This window comes from Cervus canadensis, chromosome 9, assembly GCF_019320065.1.
Source record: "Cervus canadensis isolate Bull #8, Minnesota chromosome 9, ASM1932006v1, whole genome shotgun sequence".
Classification (NCBI taxonomy): domain Eukaryota; kingdom Metazoa; phylum Chordata; class Mammalia; order Artiodactyla; family Cervidae; genus Cervus; species Cervus canadensis.
This window is the reverse complement of record NC_057394.1, coordinates 75,867,155-75,887,451: the sequence shown is the minus strand read 5'-3', so window position 1 is coordinate 75,887,451 and position 20,297 is coordinate 75,867,155. Positions and strand designations below refer to the sequence as shown.

Sequence of the window (20,297 nt, the reverse complement as noted above, 5' to 3'; positions counted from 1 at the left end):
GGCAATGGCACCCCACTCCAGTACTCTTGCGTGGAAAATCCCATGGACGGAGGAGCCTGGTAGGCTGCAGTCCATGGGGTCGCTACGAGTTGGTCACGACTGAAAGACTTCACTTTCACTTTTCACTTTCATGCATTGGAGAAAACGGCAACCCACTCCAGTGTTCTTGCCTGGAGAATCCCAGGGACGGGGGAGCCTGGTGGGCTGCCGTCTATGGGGTCACACAGAGTCGGACACGACTGGAGCAACTTAGCAGCAGCAGCAGTCTCTCATTGCGATGGCCTCTTGGGTTGTGGGCACGGCTCTAGAGTGCGGGCTCAGTAGTTGTGGCCACAGGCCCAGCTGCTCCGTGGCACTGGATCTTCCTGGACCAGGGATCAAACCCACATCCCTTAGTAGGCAGGTGGACCCCACAACCACTGAACCATCAGGCAACTCCCCACTTATCACCCTTTAACATTCTTTTTAGTTCACATTTGTTATGTTTGTGGTTTGTTGTCCTTCCTCCTCCTGAGAGGGAAGCTCCGTGAGGGCAAATGTTTTTCTCTGACTTGTTCACTGTCGGATCCCTAACACCAGAACTGGGCCAAGCCTATAGTTGTTGCTGGTTAGTCACCAAGTCGTATCTGACGCTTTCGCCCAGTGTCCACTGTTAGGCTCCTCTGTCCTTGGGATTTCCCAGGCAAGAATATTGGAGTGGGTTGCCAAATAGTAGGTGCTTAATAAATACTTGTGGAAGGAAAATATTCCTTAATGTAGATCAGTGACTTTCAAACTCTTTTGACCTTGACCCCCAACAGTAAGAAAGGCATTTCACATGTTGACACATTCACAACAGAGAAGTTTCACAAAGCAATACTTAGCCTTATGACATGTGGTGCGCTTTATTTTCTTTTTTGTTTTTTTTTTTTAAAATATTTGTTTATTTTGGCTGCGCTGAGTCTTAGTTGTAGTACATGGAATTTTCAATCTTTGTTGAGGCCTGTGGGATCTTTCATTGCAGCATCTAGGATCTTTAATTGTGGCATTTGAATTCTTAGTTGTGGCACTTGGGATCTAGGGATCAAATCCAGGCCCCCTGCATTGGGAGTGCAGAGTCTTAGCCACTGGACCACCAGGGAAGTCCCCTGATGTTTTCAAATTAGTTCTATTTTATTTTCATTTTGAAAATCATTGTGGCTACACAGAACTTGATTTCACAACTGGAATCAGTAGTATGAAAAACTTTAACTTAAAACTGTGTAGAAACTGTAGCCACGTAAGGCAGATGGGAAAAAGAGGGGAAGGGGGGCAGGCAGATTACTTTCATTATTAGCTAAATATTTCCTATTTCTGTAATCTTATCCTGTCTCACAGTATAGAAGCCCTCGTGACACATCCACATGTCACTTTTTCTTTAGGTGAAAAGTGTTCTCTCCTGCAATAAAGATTGAGTTATTTCCAAAGCAAAGAGCTAGAAATGAGCCTGGGAGCTGAGAAATGATCTTAAAGTCTCAGAGAGAGTCAGTTGGTTGGCACCTGCTGTTGATAAGTCAAAGAAGGAGAATTAGAGGAGCAGGCAGAGGTAAACATTTATAAAGTAAAGGTGACTGTTACGGAAAAAAACCCATTTTTCTCAACTTTGTTGAAATCAGAGAGTAGCTGTTTCATGAGGGTATTATAGGATTACTTCGGTGATTATAGTGATAGATGTTTATTGAAAAGAACCTGGTTGACTGATGGAACTTCTGATGCTTTTGCTGATCTTGTGAATATATCCCTTATCTGAGTCCTTGATTTTCTTGTCGCTTTTTCTCATCTAGCCTAATGTCTCCCCTACCTGTTCCTTTCTCAGCTCTCATTTTGTTGCTGTTAGAAAAACAGATGCAAACACCAGGAACTGGAACTCCTCTGTGTCTCTGATAATGCTGTGATTAATGGACCAGACAGATTCTGGTCATAAGCCGGATATTTTGTTAACAACCTAGTATCAGTGATTTAGAAGGATTTGGTAGCAGCATGATTTAGTATTAAATAGAATGATTTAACTGGTGTTGATTGGTTCTGTACAGATAAATTAATGAGGCAAAAAACCTAATCTCTGATTTATTGACATATTTTCCCAGAGTGAGCTATGAAATAATTTTTAACTTCATTTGAAGTAAAACAAATGAATAAGGTCTTTTCTGTAACCTACTTTGGAAAAATCCAGACAAATTGATCATAAGTAACAAAACTCCAAAACTACATCATGGTTTTAAAAAATCTATTGCTGATTCATGTCAATGTATGACAAAACCCACTGAAAAAAAAAAAAATCTACCTTGATCTCTATCTTGTCTGGATGTAAAAGCATGCCTTTGAGTGAGTTCTTATAGACTCTCATTTGGTTACATGTATATTAAGGACTTCTATATTTGCAAATGACTAAGCCCAACTAGATCCAACCAGTCCATCCTAAAGGAGATCAGTCCTGGGTATTCACTGGAAGGACTGATGCTGAAGCTGAAACTGCAATACTTTGGCCGCCTCATGCGAAGAGGTGACTCATTGGAAAAGACTCTGATGCTGGGAGGGATTGGGGGCAGGAGGAGAAGGGGACAACAGAGGATGAGATGGCTGGATGGCATCACCGACTCGATGGACATGAGTTTGAATAAACTCCAGGAGTTGGTGCTGGACAGGGAGGCCTGGCGTGCTGCAGTTCATGGGGTCGCAAAGAGTCAGACACGACTGAGCGACTGAACTGAACTGAAGCCCAGCTAATACTAGGTTAAAGAGGCAAAGGAACTTTATTAGAAAGATGCTGGGACGAGTCACAGAACTGAGCTCCAAAGACTTTGGAGATTGATCTTGTAAAGTACCATTACCATCAAAGAAGTAATAACTGGGGAAAGCAGCAGTAGAGTGGTAGTGGTGATGGTGGTTTAGTTGCTAAGTTGCATCCAACTCTTGCTTTCTTGTGGTCTGTGGCTGCCAGGCTCCTCTGTCCATGGAATTTCCCAGGCAAGAATACTGGAGTGGGTTACCATTTCCTTTTCTGGGGAATCTTCCTGACTCAGGGATTGAACTCAGGTCTCTGCATCAGGCAGATGCATTACCACTGAGCCACCAGGGAAGCCCAGCAGTAAGAGTGATCAGGATTGATGAGGGACTGCTTCTTGGAAGAGGCAAGTCTAAACAGAAGGGATATAGATGTAGAGGAAAAAGTAGAATGTTGTTTCAGGATTGACAGATTGTCATCCAAGTTAGGTACAGGCCTGGATGAAGGGTGCTGAGAAACTGACCTGACTGTAACCAAAGAACTGAGTTGGGGAGTGATGAGGTATATGTTGATAGGAAAGTGTTAATTTGTGGGAGGCTGTATGGTTTGGTGACTGAGCTAGAAATTTTACTTGTTTAATTGCCTAAGAGGGCTTCTCAAGTGGCTCAGATGGTAAAGACTCTGCCTGCATTGTGGGAGACCCAGGTTTGATCCCTGGGAGAAGGGAATGGCCTATGAAGTACAAAATGAAGTCAAGCCAGCTCAGATGCTTCCTATATCCATGATTTGTGTGACAAGGTGTCAGGGAGTGTGACACCCTGAGGCTCTGGGCACAGGTTAGGGCCTGGGTGATAGAAGCAGGTTCCAGGAAACTTTTGACAAATTGCACACAGAGCTACTGGCTATTTGGGGGGATAAAAGCTATAGATGGCTTTTTTGGGGAAATTATTTATGTGCACTATTAAATGGTTCTTTTGGGGGGAGGCTGCTTGAAATTCTATCTTAATAAACTTCAGTTTACAATCCATGAGGCTGTGCTGATAGAAGTAAGAGTAATAATTTGGTCTACAATCATGAATATTAGGCTAGTTGGTGTACCTGTATAACAGTGCAGGGTAGCTATGACTTTTAAGAAAAAGTCCTTAGCTATGTAATTGTGATACTGTTCTTAGTAGTAAGAGGATGCCAAATGAGGGAAAAAAAATCTCCAGTGCTCTCTGAAATCTGTCTGCTCCTTTGACCTTTCTCAGAAGAGTACACCTTTATTTTAGAACCAAAACAACATCTTGAGGGCTCTTCCTGGGTAGGGAGTGGACACAAATTAGCCATCAGAATAATTTACTTTGGCCACCTGATGTGAAGAACTGACTCATTTGAAAAGACCCCTGATGCTGGGAAAGATTGAAGCCAGGAGAAGGGGATGACAGAGAATGAGATGGTTGGATGACATCACCAACTCAATGGATATAAGTTTGAGTGAACTCTGGGAGTTGGTGATGGACAGGGAGGCCTGGCCTGCTGCAGTTCATGGGGTCACAAAGAGTTGGACATGACTGAGCAACTGAACTGAGTGATTTTCTGCTTATGGCCTGCATTTCAGTTATTTCACCATTGGTCTCAGTCCATTTAATTAAGATTATTTGTAGGATTAAATTAATCCTTTAAGAATTATTCCATTTCAATTTTTTAAAATTTAAAGAATGATTTTTAAAAGTGACCCATTCAGTATTACCTCTGAAGTACATTTGAGTGATTAATATCACCCATGTTTTCTCCAACCTCAGACTTATTTATTTACCCAGCTGCCAACCAGGCATCTTCATTGAGATGAACCCATGACCTAAACAGAACCTAATTTGTTAAGTGGAACACAGGGTGCCTAAGCTGAGCCTTGGTTTAATAATAGATCAAAAGAGAAATTGAAATAGAGATGTCTGTTACTGACAGGTCCTGGAGGAAGTACGTGGACCCCTTGAGGGACCACACAGGATGACAGAGAGAGAGAGAGGGAGACAGGACCCTGGACACATGCCTTTAAGAGGGTCCATGTGTGAGTGCTTTGGGGTTCCTGGGCCAGATGGGTCAATTCAAATCAAAAGCGGGCTTTTGGTAAGCCCCAGGGGAGTCTCACCTCAGGGGTGCATAAGGCATGTAGATGGTGGGAGACAGGGGAGAACTGTCGATCACAAGGGCTGGTGGGGAAGCCATATTAGGAACTCATAGTAATTTGTGACTGTGGGCTGTTATCCAGGGCATGTGCTACCTTGATGGGGCTAGTGGACACAAGGTACCTGCAGGTCACAAGGTTCAACAAAAGGGATGCCAAGGCAGAACACCAAGAAGTAGCTTAGTTAAACTCTTGACACATATTTTACCAGCAGTCTGGTTGGGTCCCTTAGCCCAGTCAATCAACACATAAAACTAATCATCACACTTTCCAATGTTACAAATTTATACTACACTTTTCTAAGATAATTGGCCACTAGAAAAACACTTGGAATTGTATCATATAATTTAATCCTTGCCACATTCCTGCAGGAGAACAGATGCTATTCCCATTTGTACAAAGAAGCATGAGACAGGGCGCTCAGGGCTGGTGCACTGGGATGACCCTGAGGGATGGGAAGGGAAGGGAGGTGGGGGGTGGTTCAGGATGGGGGACACATGTACACCCTTGGCTGATTCATGACAATGTATAGCAAAAACCACTACAATATTGTAAAGTAATTAGCCTCCAATTAAAATACATTAATTAATTAAAAAAAAAAGAAATACCTGAGGCTCATACTGATAATGGGAAGAGGATTTGGGAGCCCAACCTAAGAGTCTTCTAACCCAGACTCCAGTCACTGCTATGGGCTGAATTCCTTAGCAGGTGGACTTTCCTTTGCCTTAATGTGTTTTTCTTTTTATTCTGTTGATCCTTTAGGGAAAGAAAGAATAAGCATTCATGGAGACCCTACCGTATGGAAATTCTATTAGGTGTTTTACATAAAGTATTTCATTTAATCCTTATTATAGCCTATGAGTGGAGAAGGAAATGGCAGCCCACTCCAGTATTCTTGCCTGGAGGATCCCAGGGACAGAGGAGCCTGGTGGACTGCCGTCCACGGGGTTGCACAGAGTTGGACACGACTGAAGCGACTTAGCATGCATGCATAGCCTATGAGAGACACATGAAAGTTAGTCTTACCTACTCAAGTTAAGGCATATGGTCAAAGGCACACATAGAAAGTGGTGGCACAGGAATTTTATCTGCCATCAAATACCACATATGCACTTTCCTATAGCCAAGGTCATTTGTTTCCTTGCTAAACCTCCTCTGAGCCATGTCAAAGCACTCAAGGTTAGAAGAGTGGTATGTGATTGTAGATGTTCTACTGTATGGCTCTGACTCAGCTACCTGCTAAACGGACCCAGATTGGGAAATTCTTGGCTACTCACACTTCTCTCTGGCCTTCTGACTTTCCCCATCACAGCACTTGTTCTGTGGAGGTATGTCTGGTAGGTTTAGATGACTCTCTGTAGGCTTCATACCAGCCAAATTAGGAAAGTCCTCTAGTCTAACATTCTGCCTACTGTAGCCTGAATTTCTCCCTTTCTGTTCTGTTTAACTCTTTAACTGATGAGATTTCTTCTCAGCTGGGAAGGGTGAGCTAGGATGATAGAGGTGAGGAAGACAGAGAAGGGTGGGACACCTCACAAATCCAGCAGCATAGTACAATCAAATCCTAGTTCCTTGAATCACATGGGCAAAGGCCATTATTCTTCTGATCAATATTTTATTCTCTTTTTTCTTCTTAGCATATAGATAGCTGCCTCAGGTCATAAATAAAATATATTTCATTAAATGAAGAATAGCAGGTATTTACTAAGAAAATAAAAATGAAAGAATGCATTATTTTATTCCATTGAAATGTTTGGCTGAACCCATAAGAATGAGGATAAGGCCATTCTTGGACACTTGCACTGAAATGAACCAAGAGAAAAATATTAAAGGACAAGGAAGAGGATATTTGGCATATGAGTGCAAGAGCTTCTTCAGGGCCAGGGAGTGGAATAAAAATTGGCAAGATCATTGGGAGAATGTGAATCAAACAGAATTAGAATGGAGTTTTCTAAGAGAATATGTTAGGAGAGCAAAAGGCTGATAAATAGTTCTTGTATTTAGATACAAACAGGGGGAGTAGATCAGGAATTCAAAAGTAAGAGAAACTTAAGGAAGGAAAAAAACACTATTCTTTGTAAACAGAAAGGAAACAAATGAAAATAAGATATCAGAAGTCAGCAAGATCTTATGGGAGTCTTCAGCTGATCTTATGGAAGCAAAGCCCATTTTATTGCTGTAGGAAACTCCCAGCTGAGTGCTGACTGTGGACATCTGATTTCCTTGAAGCTGCATTTAAGTGTTTTCTGATTTTGGCTTGTGTCTTGTACTCTGCGAGGGTTGGCAATAAGCCAGCAGTGTCCCAGAGTTCTGGAGAGTGGGCCAAGGTTAGATATTGGAGTTGGTTCTTTCATTTAACGCACTGATTCTTCTTAAAGAGAAGAACAAAGATTGTGAGAACACGTGTTAGAATTTTGTTATGAGAGATGAATACAAAATATGAAATTGACTCCAACAACTTGTGTCAACTTGAAAACTCCCTGTCTCTTAGGATAAAAAAAAATATAATCCTATTTAGAAATTCCTGATGTAATCACAGATGTGGAATTGGTTCTTTTCATGAAACCTATTAATTAAAAAGTACATAATCCAAAGTCAGTTAAGTAGTAAGATATTACAAATTCTTATTCCATTAACTTTTCAAAGTATGAATAATAACACATTCAATACTAGAAATTCATATTTTTTCCATGGGCTTCTGAAAAACATGACAATGATTCCAGTTATGGTAGCAGCTCACTGTGACCTGACTTACCACTGAATTTTTTTATTGGTTTCAGGTGACTTTTACATTGAGGGATTAGTCATTAGTTAGACTTGATGAGAAACAGGACTAGAACTGGACTTTCAAATATGTGTTGTTTTTCTGCTCACAATCAGAGATAAATTCACCATGCTTTTTCTCTTTATAGGCTCATGCCAAAATCTGGCATCTCTACGATACTTCTTTCCGCCCCACTCAGGGAGGCCAGGTGTCCATTGCCCTAAGCTCCCACTGGATCAGTCCTCGAAGAATGACTGAACACAGCATCAAAGAATGTCAAAAATCTCTTGACTTTGTCCTGGGCTGGTTTGCCAAACCCATATTTATTGATGGAGACTATCCTGAGAGCATGAAGAATAACCTTTCATCTCTTCTGCCTGATTTTACTGAATCTGAGAAAAAGTTCATCAAGGGAACAGCCGACTTTTTTGCTCTTTCTTTTGGCCCAACCTTGAGTTTTCAACTGTTGGACCCTCAGATGAAATTCCGCCAACTGGAATCTCCCAGCCTGAGGCAACTCCTTTCCTGGATTGACCTTGAGTATAACCACCCTCAAATATTTATTGTGGAGAATGGCTGGTTTGTTTCAGGGACCACCAAGAGAGATGATGCCAAATATATGTATTACCTGAAAAAATTCATAATGGAAACCTTAAAAGGTAGGATTGAAGATAAAATCCTAATTTCCTGTCAAAATCCACTGGAAAAACAATCCTTAAGATGATCTTAATAAACTGTGTGAATTTATAGTTTTTAATCAGAATGTAGAAATTCATTTTGGCAATAGTAGGAATGCATTTATATAGCACCTTTCTCATCTGGGGAATTGAGGAGCTTAATTTTTTAAGTTTGTTTCATAAATGAGAAATGTTATAATGTTTATACAATTATAAAGGTTATAATGTTTGAAATTACTTGACTTTCAGAGTTACTACTCTAGATTTTTACATTATATTAAAGATTAAGTAAATCCCAAGATATCTAGATCCCTGTACACATTTTTCTGGCTTAGATTGCTTGTACTGAATAAAACACTTTGTATTTGTTTTTTTTACAAAAAGGAATATCAATACTTTCTGGCAAAGAGTAAGTAGTTCATGTCTTTAAAGACTTAATTCACTTACTGCATCAAGCACAAAGGTAGGTACTTAGGATAGAAAAGTAGAACAAGACACCTTGGCCCAAAGAGTGCCCATTAGAAAGAAGGGAAATCCAAATAAAAATTTTTGGAGATAAGCCTATTTTTGAGGACATTTATTTGCAGAGTTCTCTAGGTTCTATTGGCTTCCCAGGTGGCACAGTGGTAAAGAATCTGTCTGCCAGTGCAGGAGACATGTGTTTGATCCCTGGGTCAGGAAGATCCCCTGGAGTAGGAAATAGCAACCCACGCTAGCATTCTTGCCTGGGAAATCCCATGGACAGAGGAGCCCGGCAGACTATAGCCCATGGGGGTTGCAAAGAGCTGAACAGGATTGAGCATGCATGCAATAGGTCCTATCAGAGCCTTTCATCTGTGAGAAAGGTCATCAGTTTACCAAACAATAAACATTATACTTAATTTATTTCCTGAAATAGTAAAATCCTCAAATGCTCTTGAATCATGTAGCAAGTGCCCATCACAGGGTCACGATGCTCTTGTCCTCTTTCCTTTGCAGCCATCAGGCTGGACGGGGTGGATGTCATTGGGTACACGGCCTGGTCACTCATGGACGGCTTCGAGTGGCACCGGGGCTACAGCATCAGACGTGGACTCTTCTATGTCGACTTTCTAAGCCAGGACAAGAAGTTGTTGCCGAAGTCTTCAGCCTTGTTCTACCAAAAGCTGATAGAGAACAATGGCTTCCCTCCTTTACCTGAAAACCAACCCCTAGAAGGGACATTTCCCTGTGACTTTGCTTGGGGAGTTGTTGACAACTGCATTCAAGTAAGTCAGCTGACAAAATCAATCCGCAGTCTCACCAGCCCTATCTCTAGTAAGTAGTGCTTCCTTATTAGGTTGTCATGGCACGTGGTCCATTCCTCAGGCCAAACATGGTTCCTTAGCGAGTGCACGAAAGGCATCATGTGGAATGCTGCACACTTCTCTCCAAAAATCTTCCTGGCTTCATCTTGCACTTTAAATCAGCTCCGAAAGGGAACAGATTTAAAATATACCCATCTTTAAGATCTGATAAGATACTAAAAGATAAAATGCTCTCTTTTAATACCATGGTTTTCAATCCCTTTTAAAGTAGTTGTTGAATTCTTCCATAAACAAGACATAATACAGAATTCCACACTATCTGAGATCTCGCTGGAGCTGCTGAGATGGAGGCAGGGACATTAGGCAGAGCCCTCTTGACCATAACTGTGGAACCCCCAAGATTGTGGAAGTATCTCCGGAATGAGAGCCCTTGCTCAGTGATGCACTGATCAGAATGCCATTTCTAACAACAGTTTTCGAATTGAAATGGTAAGGAAGTTCTTCAAAATGGTCACCCAAGTATTTATTGAGCATCCTATATGCAGTTAGCCCTCAACATCTTTCTTCATTTTTCCAGTTTCAAAAGAATCTGTTTTCTAGGGTTTGATTAAATACTTTAGTGAGCACTTATTGGAAGCTTCGTGTGTATATTGTTAATTGTTGGAGGGAAGAGGGCTCAGTTGAGGGGAGTACACAGTGAGATGAGTAAGATATGATTCCTGCTTTCAGAGGAGTCTATTGAGGGGAAATGATGGGTCACAAATAGTATAAGAGTGTGAACAGAGCATGGTGGCAAGTGAGCAGGGTGGTAGGGGATGGAGGTGTTGCTGAACAGAGTCTGTGTGTGAAAATAGAGACCAAGATAGAAATGAAGTTTGGTGTCCACAAACAGAGCTTTTTTAGCACGTTGGGTGCTTCTAGACAATTTGTTGGTTCTGCAGGGGAGGAAAAATAACTTCCCCTGTACCCTTATGAGTGTTTAACTGAGACCCCAGTGGTAAGAGATAGATTCACATGAGAAAAACAAACAGAAGTTTATTAGTATGTATACCTCATGTATATATGGGAGATACCCTGAGAAGAATGAGTAACTCACCAAGGTGGCTTAAAATTTCAGGCTTAAATAGCATCTTAATTAGAAAAGGGGAAAAGTAAGTGATTTTTAGGAAAGATGAATAGGTCCTTAAAAGAAGACATGAGAGCTCTGATAGCTTGTGACAAAGTTTGCCTGAATGTGATGTTGACTTCGAATGCCCTCCTCTGTGATAACAGTCAGGCTTCCCTCATTGGCAAAACTCCCACAAAGGGGATTTATGACAGTCTTTTTGAGTTTCTTTTGGAGGATTCATCTCTAGGCAGATAAGGGGAATTCAGAGAAGGCCCTTCCCTTGGATTTGCTATTTTTTCAAGTGCCTGAAGCTCAAAATAATATACTGAAGGGGCATTTTAGGGGTGGCATGCCTTGACTTCTACAGTTGTATTTTGGGGCATCATATTCTGTTACTTTTTGGTTCAAAAAAGGTATTTGGAGAGAGTGCTTGGATCTGGGGAAAGGCCTTCTAGTTGAGATGAGTTGCTGTTTCCTGGTAAATATCTAGTTGAAATCTTTGATTCATTAGGAAATAAATCAACACGATCCTTTTAAAATTTTTTTTCCCCTGCTGAGTCATATTATGCTTACATCTTATTCAGACCTCCAGTTAGTTTTAAGGACAATCTTGACTTTAATCCCTTCCTTTGTTGTTGTTGTTCAGTAGCTAAATCATGTCCGACTCTGTGACCCCATGGATTGCAGCATGCCAAACTTCCCTGTCCTTCACTATCTCTCAGAGTTTGCTCAGACTCATTTCCTTTGAGTTGATGGTGCCATCCAACCATCATAATCCCTTCCTTATGATTGTTTAAGATTTTAAAAAATATGAAGCATTTTAAAAGTCTTCAATGAATTTGTTACAATATTGCTTCTGTTTTATGTTTTGGCTTTTTTGGCCTTGAGACATGTGGTATCATAGCTCCCTGACCATATATCAAGCCCCACCCCTCGTATTGGAAGGCGAAGTCTTAACTACTGGATGGCCAGGGAAGTCCCCCTACCTTACATTTCAAAGGCAACCAAGAACGCTATGTTCTCAAGGATATCTGAGCCCAGTAGCTTGTCTTCATAGCTCTACCTGGTTCTGTTTGGGGTTTTCCTTGTTCCTCCATCTCCCTCAGTTCAGTTCAGTTCAGTAGTTGCTCAGTCGTGTCCGACTCTTTGCAACCCCATGAATCGCAGCACGCCAGGCCTCCCTGTCCATCTCCAACTCCTGGAGTTTACTCAAACTCATGTCCATCGAGTCAGTGATACCATCCAGCCATCTCATCCTCTGTCATCCCCTTCTCCTCCTGCCCCCAATCCTTCCCAGCATCAGGCTCTTTTCCAATGAGTCAACTCTTCGCATGAGGTGGCAAAGTATTGGAGTTTCAGCTTCAGCATCAGTCCTTCCAGTGAACACCCAGGACTGATCTCCTTTAGGATGGACTGGTTGGATCTCCTTGCAGTCCAAGGGACTCTCAAGAGTCTTCTCCAACACCACAGTTCAAAAGCATCAATTATTCTGCTCTCAGCTTTCTTCACAGTCCAACTCTCACATCCATACATGACCACTGGAAAAACCATAGCCCTGACCAGATGGACCTTTGTTGGCAAAGTAATGTCTCTGCTTTTTAATATGCTATCTAGGTTGGTCATAACTTTCCTTCCGGGGGTAAGCGTCTTTTAATTTCATGGCTGCAGTCACCATCTGCAGTGATTTTGGAGCCCAGAAAAATAAAGTCTGACACTGTTTCCACTGTTTCCCCATCTATTTCCCATGAAGTGATGGGACCGGATGCCATGATCTTAGTTTTCTGAATGTTGGGTTTTAAGCCAACTCTTTCACTCTCCTCTTTCACTTTCATCAAGAGGCTTTTTAGTTCCTCTTCACTTTCTGCCATAAGGGTGGTGTCATCTGCATATCTGAGGTGATTGATATTTCTCCTGGCAATCTTGATTCCAGCTTGTGCTTCTTCCAGCCCAGCGTTTCTCATGATGTACTCTGCAAGTAAGTTAGATAAGCAGGGTGACAATATACAGCTTGACGTACTCCTTTTCCTATTTGGAACTAGTCTGTTGTTCCATGTCCAATTCTAACTGTTGCTTCCTGACCTGCATACAGGTTTCTCAAGAGGCAGGTCAGGTGGTCTGGTATGCCTATCTCTTTCAGAATTTTCCACAGTTTATTGTGATCCACGCAGTCAAAGGCCTTGGCATAGTCAATAAAGCTAACCCACTGCTATTTAGAAACTCCCCATTCTAACTTCTCTCCTGCAAGTGGGATCCATGGTGGGGTTCAAGTAGGATCTGAAGGGACAGAAGAGGTGCTAGTGATGGAGGACAGAGGAGGAAGGCTATCCCGCAGTCCATCCTGGTTGGTTCCGCATCTCTGTTCTGCCTCTCCATCTTCTGCTGAGCCCTGCTTCCTGCTGGGTCCTGGGCCACCCTAGGGCTTGTGCTCTGTCCTATCTCCAACAGTAGCCCAGCCAGGGCTGATAATTCCCAGCTTCATCCTTCGTGAAGAGAAGGCTCCGCCAGTGTTTCTGTGCAGGCGGTGTAACTCGGGGAGCAGTGGGGATGTTGTGGGGAGGTCTTTTACTTCTGCTCTGTTCCCCATCCAGGGATTGTGTTTGTCTTGGGAACTGGTCAGCGGTGAGAACATTTTCAGAATACATCCTGTTTCCTCCAGAGAGAAGAAAACTGATCAGAAGCAACAAGTATGGCAGCAAAGAGGAAGGGAGATGAGGAGAGAATTCCTTTTTCTGCTTCCTAGAAGCAGTTGTTTAGACTTTGATCCAGTGCCAGCCACTCATCAGCCCGGGGGCTCTGCTCTCGGGTTGCACCGCTCAGGGTCATGGCGCCTGCACCTCGTAGAGCCGCGGTCATCTCCTTCGCTGACCCAGCCAGACACAAACCACCACGACCGTGAACTCCTCCAGGAGCTCGCCAGTGGAAAAAGGCTGCGGTTGCTATTTTATTCTCTCTGCTTTTCACCTTGAGCTTTGTACTGTTTTGGCAGTGTGCTTTCCAAGCTAACTTCCTAATTGACAGAGCAAAACTGAGGTTTTTTTTTTTTTTTTTTTTAGGGAAGTTCTGATAAGTGTATGGATAAGTTTTAATTTACAAGTGGGTCTCTATACTTTTAATGCATTGTATTAGAGCTCTGAAAAGTGAATTTTAAACCATTGAAATTTATCTTTTCACTTCTGGCTAGTATTTCAAGAATTCCTAATATGAATGAGGCATGCATTTCACCTGAAAAAAAATTTAAATTATATCTCACCTGTCGAGATGACAGACCTGTCTGAAGTCTGATCTTAGGCTTATTCACATGGATTATCATTGTCCTTGGACCTAATTTCCCAGCTGAGAGGTTTGTTTTTCCATAATCACTGATGTTCATAGTAAACACAGAATCTGCTATGTACTGGGGACGGACAGCTTTTTTTTAACATTGGCTACTGTTAGGGAGACATTTCTTCCATAATATACTAAACACATAACATCATACCCTTCTGAAAGGTTCAACTTATTTTTTTATTAATAAATAAGTCAAGCAAATTAATGGAGATTCTATAGAATTTTGCCTAAACACCCATTTATAAATGACCTGTATTTTTAAGAAATAGACTTTTTGCTCAGAAATTACACCTTTGTCTCTCATGTTTGTTTTCAGATGGACTGAATAAGAGCTGTTGTTTTGGAACTGTTATGGTAGAGAAGTTATGAATTTTGTCAACTCAGAGCTCTATAAAAATAATCCAGAGAATTCCTTCAAGCTATGAACAGTTTCACTTCCAAAGAGCATGCAAATATTTTTCTTGCGAAGTTGAGGAAACATGATTTGTGGGTGCATCACAGTGGAAAAATACTTCTGACAGCATTCCCACAAATTAGAGGAAATGTATGCGTGGGTGATCTACACGGGACAATTCTCCAGAAAAAGCAATTTCCCTCTGACATGCTATATTTTATTACTTTCCTTTATAAACACAGCACTGACCCTGCTAGAGAAACAGAAGCTTATTTGCAACAGGCCTGAAAAGTGCAAGGAAACCTCTGCTAGAGATTCAAAACCAGAGTTTGACCTTTGCTTTTATACAGAGGGTCAAACCCAGGAACCAACTCTGACAGGATTATTTCTGAGGAGAAAATTGGCTTAGGTGATGGGTCCTTGGGAATAAGAGCTTCCCTGATAGCTCAGCTGGTAAAGAGTCTGCCTGCAATGCAGGAGCCCCGGTTCGATTCCTGGGTTGGGAAGATCCCCTGGAGAAGGAGTAGGCTACCCACTCCAGTGCTCTTGGGCTTCCCTTGTGGCTCAACTGGTAAAGAATCCACCTGCAATGCAGGAGACCTGGGTTCGATCCCCTGGAGAAAGGAAAGGCTACGCACTCCAGTATTCTGGCCTGGAGAATTCCATGGACTGTAGTCCATGGGGTCACAAAGAGTCAGACATGACTGAGCGACTTTCACACACACATACCTTGGGATAAACTTAAAGTTTTGTTTGCAAGTGGAGGGAGGATTTTGTGATTTTGATTTTGCAGTTTGTCTAGGTTTCCTAAATACTTATTTTCATTTTGTAGTCTTACAGATCAGAGATTGAGAATCATCATTCTCATGATCATCACAGAAAAATAATTTAGAAATTTTTAAAAGCGATGTTAAAATATCCCATTATACGTGGATGACAGTATCATTTCCACATTCTCTTTTTCTACCATCAGTCAGAGTGAATTTGCTAAATTCTGTTATGGACACTAATGCCAATAAAAGGCAATAGTTTTGCATACTTCCCATGTCCGTGACCTTTAGCAAACCTCCATTTAGAATGTGATTTTAAGAAACACAATTTAAGTATCATTTCATTTTCTGACTCTCACTCAGGTTTTAAGCTTTATCATTTTTTTGGTCTTTTTTTTTTTTTTTAATTTGAAAGTCTCATATCATTGGCGATTTTTCATTCTAAAAGAAAAATGTCCAAAATACTCTGCTTGCTTAACACAGACCAGAGATGTGTGAGGATTATTAATGCTTGTTATCTGAAGTGACCTCCAAAATTCAGATTTTTTAAAGTAACAGTTCCAGGCTTACCGAGAACTGTGGGTGAAACAAATGTGCACCGAGCAAAGTGGAATATTTTCTTCCCCAGGAACTTAACTATTTATGAAAAACAGTTTAAAAATTCAGCTAGGAATGTTTCTACAGTATTTTTGCCCACTGTGCTGGCTGGTTTTGTTGACAGAACCAGCACTGCACTGGACGACTTTGCAGGACTGACCAGGTGAGGCTCACGGCTCCTCTCCTCCTGACAGGTGGACACCACCCTGTCTCAGTTCACCGACCCCAACGTCTACCTGTGGGACGTGCACCACAGCAAGAGGCTCATCAAGGTGGACGGGGCTGTGACCAAGACGAGGAAATCCTACTGCGTGGACTTCGCCGCCATCCGACCCCAGATCGCCTTACTCCAGGAAATGCACGTGACGCACTTCCACTTCTCGCTGGACTGGGCGCTGATCCTGCCGCTGGGGAACCGGTCCCAGGTCAACCTCACGGTCCTGCGGTTCTACCGCTGTGTGGCCAGCGAGCTGGTGCGCGCCAACATCACCCCGGTGGTGGCGCTGTGGCGCCCGGCCGCCCCCCACCAGGGACTGCCGGCCCCCCTGGCCCGGCACGGCGCCTGGGAGAACCCCCACACCGCCCTGGCCTTTGCTGAGTACGCCAGCCTGTGCTTTCAAGACCTCGGCCGCCACGTCAAGTTCTGGATCACGATGCACGAGCCGTCCACGCGGAACATGACCTACAGCGCGGGGCACAACCTCCTGAAGGCGCACGCGCTGGCCTGGCGCACCTACGATGAGAGGTTCAGGCGCTCGCAGAAAGGAAAAATATCCATCGCCCTGCAGGCGGACTGGATAGAACCCGCCTGCCCTTTCTCCCCGGAGGACCGCGAGGTGGCCGAGCGAGTTCTGGAATTTGACATCGGCTGGCTGGCCGAGCCCATTTTCGGCTCCGGCGATTATCCACGCGTGATGAGAGACTGGCTGAACCAGAGAAACAATTTCCTCCTCCCTTATTTCACTGACGAGGAAAAAAAGCTAATCCGGGGTTCCTTTGACTTTTTGGCGTTGAGCCATTACACCACGATCCTTGTAGACTGGGAGAAAGAAGATCCCATAAAATACAACGATTACCTGGCCGTGCAAGAAATGACCGACATCACCTGGCTCAACTCCCCCGGCCAGGTGGCCGTGGTGCCCTGGGGCTTACGCAAGGTCCTGAACTGGCTGAAGGCCAAGTACGGAGACCTCCCCATGTATATCATATCCAACGGCATCGATGATGATCCGCACGCAGCCCAGGACAGTCTGAGGGTGTATTACATGCAGAATTATGTGAACGAAGCTCTGAAAGGTAAGGCGCCCCCAGTACGGAGGTCTCTTGGGGTTTATGCCACCTGAGAACCTGATCCATAGAAACTCTCAAACATATACACAGACTGTCACCCACAGAGCAAGTGCTATCCATTCCTTGATAACACTGAAAAAGCCCAAGTGCTAGCTAGTTTTCCCGAGGAAAGAGGAGTTTGACTAAAAGTGGAAGATGAAAAAAATTCCTCAAACCTATTCTAGGTGGCTAAGAGCCTGGACCATCTCTTCTCCACATCAGATGGCTTCATAGCAGTCTTGCCTACTTCATGCACTTAAAGATTGAACCCGAGTACATCAAAGCAGGTTTAAAGTATGTAAAACCTACTATGTTAAATGTAGCTAAGTATTTGTCTTGATGGTTGCCACTTTGTCTTCGGATAAAAGCTTTACTGATGAAATCTAATTTAATCGGAAGTTGTTTGAAATGGTATTGACACTTTCTCTGATGCACCAGGGCTCGGTAAAGGCAAAATGTTGTGGGCAAAATATTTTAATAACTTTTCTCCTGTCCTTTTGTTTTTCTAGCCTATATATTGGATGGTATCAATCTTTGTGGATACTTTGCTTATTCATTTAACGATCGCACAGCTCCGAAGTTTGGCCTCTATCGTTATGCGGCAAATCAGTTTGAGCCCAAACCGTCCATGAAATATTACAGGAAAATTATAGACAACAATGGCTTTCCAGGTCCTGAAACTCTGGGAAGATTTTGTCCAGAAGAATTCACCCTGTGTGCAGAGTGCAGCTTTTTTCATACCCGAAAGTCTTTACTGGCTTTCATAGCTTTTCTACTTTTTGCCTTTGTTATTTCTCTTTCTCTGATTTTTTACTACTCTAAGAAAGGCAGAAGAGGTTACAAATAGTCTTGATACTTTTCTTATTTGAAATAATTGTACACACACATCAGCTGTTAACATTTGCACTTCTCAGTGTTGTGAACTGTAGACTTTATATATCTGACTTCTAGAAAACCTTTTCATGGCATGTGATAGGTTTTGAAATGAGCGTGATTGTAAAATATTGAATAATGTGAATAGTGCCTGAATTTGTTCTATTTCCAGGGGAGGTATGTTAAAAAAGATTGATAAGGGCCATCGTTTCTGCACACATTCTATAACAAAGCATGAAGAATGGGAACCATCTCGTAACATTTCTATATACATTAAGATTAAGATTATTTTTATCTGTGCCCATTCCTGTGTGTAATGTTTGCCTTTAAATCATAATTGCAAGCATTGGAATCAAATGTTAAGTCCTGAATAACCATTCTGAACTACCATGATATGCCTGATGGTCTTTGTGGAACCAAGTTTCCCTTGAAAAAGAAGATGGCAGAATATAGAATAGATGACAAAGGGCCCTAGGTTGGAATGTTCCTTTTAAAAGCAAGGTTTCTATCAAATACTGTTAATATTAATTTATATATCTTTTTAATGATATGCTTAGCAGAGCAAATTACAGAATTCTGTATCTTATATAAGTATAAAATATATTTCTTTGTATTTTGAGACACTCTCTAAGCCCCAGACCCTTGAGGGATTTATGTCACTATTGAGGGCCTGCACATAGGGGACTTTTACTAAATGTGTGTAGAAAAATAAGCATGAATTATGCAATATTGGGCCCTTAAGAAAGCATAAACCGACTGTGAAATGCATTATAGCGCAGTGGCTGGAGGGGACAGAAAGGAGGAAAAAATCCTTGTTATAAGCAACATTGCAGTTAATTTGATTACAAACTCTTTTATTTAGAGCAGACCTTGGAATGAATGAGGTGACCTTTTCTGAAAGAATAAGAATGAAACAATAACTCATTTTATGAGGAGTGACTCAACTTTCTGTTCTTTAGAATGTGCCATAATTTCTTTGAATTGAGTTTTAAAAATTCTTAATAGGTTCAAAAGCATTTGGTCTAATAACACTGGAAGGTTTGTTTCTATAATTGCTGAGGTCCATTTTATATTTTTTGCTGCTACTTCTGTGGAGCTAGCTTTACATGAGTTTTGCTTTGAACTTTTATACTGAAACTGGCTACTGATTTTTAGAAAGGGCTAATTGGGTCTTATCCTTTAATGCCCCTTAAATAAATCTTGCTGATTTTCAAACAGGGAAGTCTATTACACTGGAGTTGAGGGTGATTTTATAGATAAGCCAAAATGATATCAAGCAAGATAAACCAATATCATATCTGGCATAACTAATCTTGCTGACACAGGGTTCTAGTGAATTAAAAAACACTGTACTGTATTATATATCATCTTTAGAGGTGGTATGATTTTTTTCCATGAAAGATAAGCTTTTTGGTGGTACTCTTAAAAATGGACTTACTGTTAAAATCACAAACTAGGGAATAATAGTTTATTTTATGTGTATATTTTTCTGATTATAATAGTAATATATGCTCATTGTAAAAAATTTAAAATCACAGAAACTATATGTAAAGAAAAAAAATTACCTGTAATTTCACCACCTTGAGATAGCCACTGTTAACATAGTGTATGTATGATATTTTGTATAGTCAGATCTTATTGTAAATAGTTATGTGTCTTTATTAAATTTCATTGTGTGCATTTCCTTTGTCATTAGTCTTCAAAAGCATGATTTTTAATAGTTATAGAGTAACTCCACTATGTGAATTTATCACAATTTATTTAATCATTCCTATTTGTTGGACCAGTTTCTTATTGTTAATTACTGTGAAATAATGGATGTTGTTTAAAAATAATTTTCCTGCTACAATATTTAATTTCCTTGAGTGTAGAGAGAAGTAATCCTGTCCCTTGATAAAGTCTTGTAATAAATCTACTCTCAACTTTGTCTTCTTACATGATCAAATGACTAGATAAATTTCTTAAGTGTTTTTCTTTTGAGTTACTTAAACCACATAGAATATGATCTGAGTCGTGAAGAAGGGGGTCTGAAAACAGGAGGAGTGAACTTCGAGGCTGGAATAAGGTAAGGGTGAAGAGGGTGCCCCAGGCTAGTCCCTACGGCTGATCTGAGAGGGAATTTCAGACCCTGAAAGAGATGCCAAAGAACCAAAGGGAAATGATCCTTCAGCACCACTCAGCGAAGTTATCAGCTGAGCATCAGGCTAACTTTGAGACCCTTTGGTCCCCAGTGGGAGATTGGTGGTTCCCCACGGGCGGTAA

The 20,297-nt window shown here is 41.7% G+C and overlaps 1 protein-coding gene across 1 annotated transcript in view; it reads left to right on the top strand.

Annotated features, from left to right (window-relative positions):
• The window catches only part of KL (klotho), a 39,178-nt gene extending 19,190 nt beyond the window's left edge, over window positions 1-19,988 (top strand). Inside the window, exons 2-5 of the mRNA XM_043478164.1 lie at window positions 7,823-8,333; window positions 9,330-9,598; window positions 16,028-17,129; window positions 17,672-19,988. Of these exons, the coding sequence (XP_043334099.1) occupies window positions 7,823-8,333; window positions 9,330-9,598; window positions 16,028-17,129; window positions 17,672-18,009 (2,220 nt within the window). The 3' untranslated portion in view covers window positions 18,010-19,988. The remainder of the gene's footprint in view (window positions 1-7,822; window positions 8,334-9,329; window positions 9,599-16,027; window positions 17,130-17,671) is intronic.
• The last annotated feature ends 309 nt before the right edge of the window (window positions 19,989-20,297 follow it).